General features: G+C 51.2%; 1 protein-coding gene across 1 annotated transcript in view; it reads right to left on the reverse strand.

The window, feature by feature from the left end:
- PXDC1 (PX domain containing 1) overlaps positions 1-5,587 on the reverse strand; it is a 106,724-nt gene extending 101,137 nt beyond the window's left edge. The window contains exon 1 of the mRNA XM_056518474.1: positions 4,787-5,587. Within this exon, the coding sequence (XP_056374449.1) occupies positions 4,787-5,042 (256 nt within the window). The 5' untranslated portion in view covers positions 5,043-5,587. The remainder of the gene's footprint in view (positions 1-4,786) is intronic.
- Between the last annotated feature and the right edge of the window lie 413 nt (positions 5,588-6,000).

Raw genomic sequence — 6,000 nt, forward strand, 5'->3', positions numbered from 1 at the left:
GGGCATTCTTCTCACCTGGCTGGTCATGCTGGCATTAAAAAATCCATTCAGCTAATCTTCCGCCTGTATTGGTGGCCTACGCTGGAGAGTGACGTTACTGATTTTGTTCGGGCTTGTACGGCTTGTGCCCGGGATAAACCTCCTCGCCAGAAGCCTGCTGGACTCCTCCGTCCTTTGCCCGTCCCTGAGCAACCATGGTCCCAAATTGCCATGGATTTTATTACAGATCTTCCTGATTCACATGGTAACACAGTCATTTGGGTGGTCGTTGATCGTTTCTCCAAGATGGCTAACTTTGTTCCTCTGCCAGGTCTTCCTTCTGCACCTCAGTTGGCTAAACATTTTTTCCTCCAAATTTTTGGCCTCCACTGATTTCCCACACATATTGTTTCTGACAGAGGCGTGCAATTTGTTTCTAAATTCTGGAGGGCTCTCTGCACCCAGTTGAAGATTAAACTAAATTTTTCATCTGCCTACCATCCACAATCTAATGGACAAGTGGAAAGAGTGAACCAGGTTTTGGGCGATTATCTTCGGCACTTTGTTTCTTCTCGCCAAGACGATTGGGTCGACCTCCTGCCCTGGGCCGAATTCTCATGTCATTTTAAAAATTCTGAGTCCTCCGCTAAATCTCCGTTTTTTGTGGTGTACGGCCGTCACCCTCTTCCCCCCCTCCCGTTGCCCACTTCTTCTGGTGTTCCTGCTGTGGATTAGCTGACTCAGGATTTCCCCTCCATCTGGCGTGACACCCGTGATTCTCTCCAATTGGCTTCCTCCCAGATGAAGAAACATGCTGACAAGAGCAGAAGGGCTCCTCCCGTTTTTTCTCCAGGTGACAGAGTATGGCTCTCCACCAAATATATTCGTTTCCGGGTCCCGAGCTACAAGTTGGGTCTGCGGTTCTTAGGCCCGTTCAAAGTCCTAAGACAGATTAACCCTGTGTCCTATCAGCTCCACCTTCCTCCCTCTCTCCGCATTCCTAACTCTTTTCATGTCTCGTTACTTAAAACTGTTGTCCTTAATCGTTTTTCTCCTAAGGTTCCTGTTCCTGTCTCCGGTTCCTCTGATGTCTTCTCTGTCAAACAGATCCTCGCCTCCAAGGTGGTCAGAGGTAAAAAAAAAATTTGGGTGGATTGGGAGAATTGTGGTCCTGAGGAGAGATCCTGGGAGCCTGAAGCCAACATCTTAGACAAGGACCTCATTGCCAGGTTTCTTGGCTCCAAAAAGAGGGGGAGACCAAAGGGGGGGGGGTACTGTTACGCCGAGCGCTCCGGGTCCCCCTCCTCCTCCGGAGCGCTCGCGGCGTCTTCTGCCCTGCAGCGCTCCGGTCAGCAGCGCTGTCCAGAGATGCTACTCTGTTGTGCCCGGCGGAGATGCGATCCGCCTGGCACGACGTGCCCGTCCGCGGATCGCATCCCGTCCCACTCACCTGTCCCAATCTCCTGCTGGGTCCCGGTGCGCGCGGCCCCGCTCTCTAGGGCGCTCTAGTATAGCCTCAGAGGCCGGAAGAAGCACGCATTCACGTGTGAAACAGCCGGCGTAGCCTCTGAGCGCCATTACACCTGCGCTGATGCTGTGATCCAGCTACCCGTTTACCGGACTTCTACACCGAATTGTCTCCGCTGAGCGGTAAGTGCATACACCCTTTATTCATTGTATTAGATTAGTAAATTATTTCTATTTAAAAATCTTAATCCTTCCAGTACTTTGCAGCTGCTGAATGCTTCACAGGAAGTTCTTTTTCTTTTAGAATTTCTTTTCTGTCTGACCACAGTGCTCTCTGCTGACACCTCTGTCCATGTCATGAACTGTCCAGAGCAGGAGAAGTTTTCTATGGGGATTTCCTTCTACTCTGGACAGTTCCTAAAATGGACAGAGGTGTCATCAGAGAGCACTGTGGACAGACAGAAAAGAAATTAAAAAAGAAAATAACTTCATCTGAAGCATTTTTTATATAGAAGTAATTTACAAATCTGTTTAACTTTCTGGCACCAGTTGATTTAAAAAAAAAATAATAATTTCCCCTTCAACCCATATAAACCTAATTCTGAATACCTGAAAGCTAAAAAAAAAAATCTGAACACTTATATTAGAACACCTCTTGGTCAACAATGGAAAGAATGGTGGTGTTTGGCCAACAAACGATGTGTGTCCATTTACACAATTAGTCATTCCTCCTGTGGTGAATAGTTCATATGGTTCTGAAGGTAGATTCACAGTGTCAAGGGGCATACATCTGAAAGTTTACGAAAGACCAGTCTTAGGCTACTTTCACACTGTCTTTGTGACCTGACCGGGTCCGGTAGGCTCTTTTTTTGGCCATTAACGGCCATTATTGGGATGGGTAACAATGGGCACGGGGACAGGTCACAATGGGCACGGACGATTCCTATTGATTATAACGGGGTCTATTGTTTTACAGGCGTATAGCAGGAGTAAAAGACGGTGCAAGCGCTAATTTTTCTCCCGCTATACTCCATTGTTTTGCAACAGCCGATGTACTGCCAGGTCACAACATCAGTGGGAAAGTATCCTTACTGGCTATCACCCCGAACCCAATAAATAATGTGCCTGCACAGTGAAAAAACACCATCAAACCCATCATAGCCACTGTTTTAGGTCTCGGCTTATATGATCAAGTCTTGGGAAGGAAGGGCAATTTGAGTTCTTACGTGAATATTTTGGTAAATGAGGTTACACTAAAAGACATAAATACAATAAATAATTATTATTAGATTTGGCATTCAACTATGATTGATTTTATTCAGCAAGGCAGAGACATCTTCCAGCACAAGTATGTCTCAGAACTACATCCTCCTCCTTGTATGGGGGAAGGGAAGCGACAGCTCTAGGGTGGCTCTGGAGTTGTGTACCTTCCTTATGGTCCAGATTACTTACACTATAAGTGAAGATGTCAAATTTACAAACAAAACAAAGATAAAAATCTCAGGTTCACACAGATTTAGGCCCTATTCACACGGCAGAATTTCCTCAAGTGGAATTCCTCCTCAAATGAAAGCTTAAAGGAGTAGTCCAGTGGTGATTCAGTGGTGAGCAACTTATCCCCTATCCTAAGGATAGGGGATAAGTTGCAGATCGCGGGGGGTCCGACCCCTGGGGCCCCCCGCGATCTCCTGTACGGAGCCCCGACAGCCCGCTGGAAGGGGGCGTGTCGACCTCCGCACGAGGCGGCGGCCGACACGCCCCCTCAATACAACTCTATGGCAGAGCCGAAGCGCTGCCTTCGGCAATCTCCGGCTCTGCCATAGAGATGTATTGAGGGGGCGTGTCGGCCGCCGCCTCGTGCGGGGGTCGACACCCGCTATCTCGGCGGAGAGCCGGGGCCCCGTACAGAGAGATCGCAGGGGGCCCCAGCGGTCGGACCCCCCGCGATCTCAAACTTATCCCCTATCCTTAGGATAGGGGATACGTTTTTCACCACTGGACTACCCCTTTAATACACTTCAGCACAAAATCCTCAAAAGCGGAAATGGAATTGGGGCAAATGAGCAGAAATTCTGCCGTGTGAATAGGGTCTTAGAGCTAAAATCAGACTCATATGAAGGTATAAAGACGCCTATCTGGTCTGGCCATTACACACCAAACATCAGTTGGAAAAGTTACATTCATAACATAAAGTAGTTATATCATTGTATATAGAAAAGATCTGCCACAATCTTTGTGAATCAGGCCTTACAACCGCTGGCTGACAGCATTCCTGACCACATTCATACCTAATACTTCTCAGCAGTGCCGTCTGATAGGTTTACCTTACAGGGATAGACCGAAGTAAACTATAAGAGATCTGATATGCAGTACCCCATGTAAAGAGATGTGGGGAGCAGAGGGCACCCATGGGGAGAGATGTGGGGAGCAGAGGGCACCCATGGGGAGAGATGTGGGGAGCAGAGGGCACCCATGGGGAGAGATGTGGGGAGCAGAGGGCACCCATGGGGAGAGATGTGGGGAGCAGAGGGCACCCATGGGGAGAGATGTGGGGAGCAGAGGGCAACCATGTGAAGAGATGTGGGGAGCAGAGGGCACCCATAGAGAGAGATGTGGGGAGCAGAGGGCACCTATGTGAAGATATGTGGGGAGCAGAGAGCACCCATGTGAAGATATGTGGGGAGCAGAGAGCACCCATGTGAAGAGATGTGGGGAGCAGAGAGTACCCATGTAAAGAGATGTGGGGAGCAGAGGGCACCTATAGGAAGAGATGTTGGGAGCAGAGAGCACCTCTGTGAAGAGATGTGGGGAGCAGAGAGCACCCATGGGAGAGATGTGGGGAGCAGAGAGCACCTCTGTGAAGAGATGTGGGGAGCAGAGAGCACCCATGGGAGAGATGTGGGGAGCAGAGAGCACCCATGGGGAGAGATGTAGGGAGCAGAGAGCACCTATGTGAAGAGATGTGGGGAGCAGAGAGCACCCATGGGAAGAGATGTTGGGAGCAGAGAGCACCTATGTGAAGAGATGTGGGGAGCAGAGAGCACCCATGGGAGAGATGTTGGGAGCAGAGAGCACCTATGTGAAGAGATGTGGGGAGCAGAGAGCACCCATGGGGAGAGATGTTGGGAGCAGAGAGCACCTCTGTGAAGAGATGTGGGGAGCAGAGAGCACCCATGGGAGAGATGTGGGGAGCAGAGAGCACCCATGGGGAGAGATGTGGGGAGCAGAGAGCACCCATGTGAAAACTTACACCATAGCATTAGGGAGCAGGCTGGGTTCCCACACATTGTAGGGCACAAGACTGGTATAAGCTGGTACAATGGTTCCTACAGTGACAAACCTTCCAGCAGAGATGACTGTGACAGCTCCCCCCGGTCTTCTGGGAAGGATTCCAGCAGCCTCTTGAAGAGACGCCCCAGGTCCGAGTAACTCCTATGGAGATAGAGGATATTCCTATCCGACCACTCAGTCCGGATCTCGAAGAACTCCTCCTCGTCCCCCTTGCGGTTTATGATGAGTCTCCTGATGCCGTTCACCCAGCAGTCCTTCACGAACATGTTCACCAGGGAGGTGCCCTCGAACACAGCCGATGCCATCCTCAGCCCGCTGCGCACCCTGACACCCACATCCCAACACAAGGGCACAACGTGGCAGCCGCTCCCTTGGTACCACCACTGCCCCTGGCGCCCGATGTGCCCAGATGTTTATCAGATGCGGCGAGCGCTCCGTCCCGGATCAGTCGCCCCAGAGTGCTGTTATCTCAGCGGCTCCTGTTGCCCAGACTCTCCGCCAAGTTTAATGCTCCTTCCCGGCTGATGCGCCATGTGGGGGCACCGTCCTCCCTGTGCCTCTATGTCCCGACATTCCCGCTCACAGCTAGTCGCGACAGGGGGAATCCTCCGCAGGGATGCCGGGCGCTGCTGTCAGGGCAGGGGCGATGGCAGGCTACGTGTCCGCTGTAACTTCTTGTCTCCCACCCCCCGGCGGTGTGGTGCTGAGCTCCGGACCTCCCTCCGCCCTCAGTGCGCGGCGCTGCCAGGAAGATGGAGGCTGAGGAAAACTTTCTATGTATCCGCTATGGAGAGGTTGTGGAGACTATGTGAGGAATGCCGCTCACTGTACACTGAGGTCAGGCTCCGGGATGTCACATGCCAGCTATGAGGACTGGAGGCACAGAGCCCTCACACTGTGCCGCCCAGCGCTCCCTCCCCAAACCCACAGCCTGATAAAAGTCAGGAGACGGGTATACCGCTATATACCTCCTCTGTATGGGGCCCATCTCCTGCAATATATACACTACAGAGTCAGGAGACGGGTATACAGCTATATATCTCCTCTGTATGGGGCCCATCTCCTGCCATATAGACACTACAGAGTCAGGAGACGGGTATACCGCTATTTACCTCCTCTGTATGGGGCCCATCTCCTGCAATATACTGTATACACTACAGAGTCAGGAGACGGGTATACCGCTATTTACCTCCTCTGTATGGGGCCCATCTCCTGCCATATAGACACTACAGAGTCAGGAGACGGGTATACCGCTATTTACCT

This window comes from Hyla sarda, chromosome 5 (assembly GCF_029499605.1).
Source record: "Hyla sarda isolate aHylSar1 chromosome 5, aHylSar1.hap1, whole genome shotgun sequence".
NCBI lineage: Eukaryota > Metazoa > Chordata > Amphibia > Anura > Hylidae > Hyla > Hyla sarda.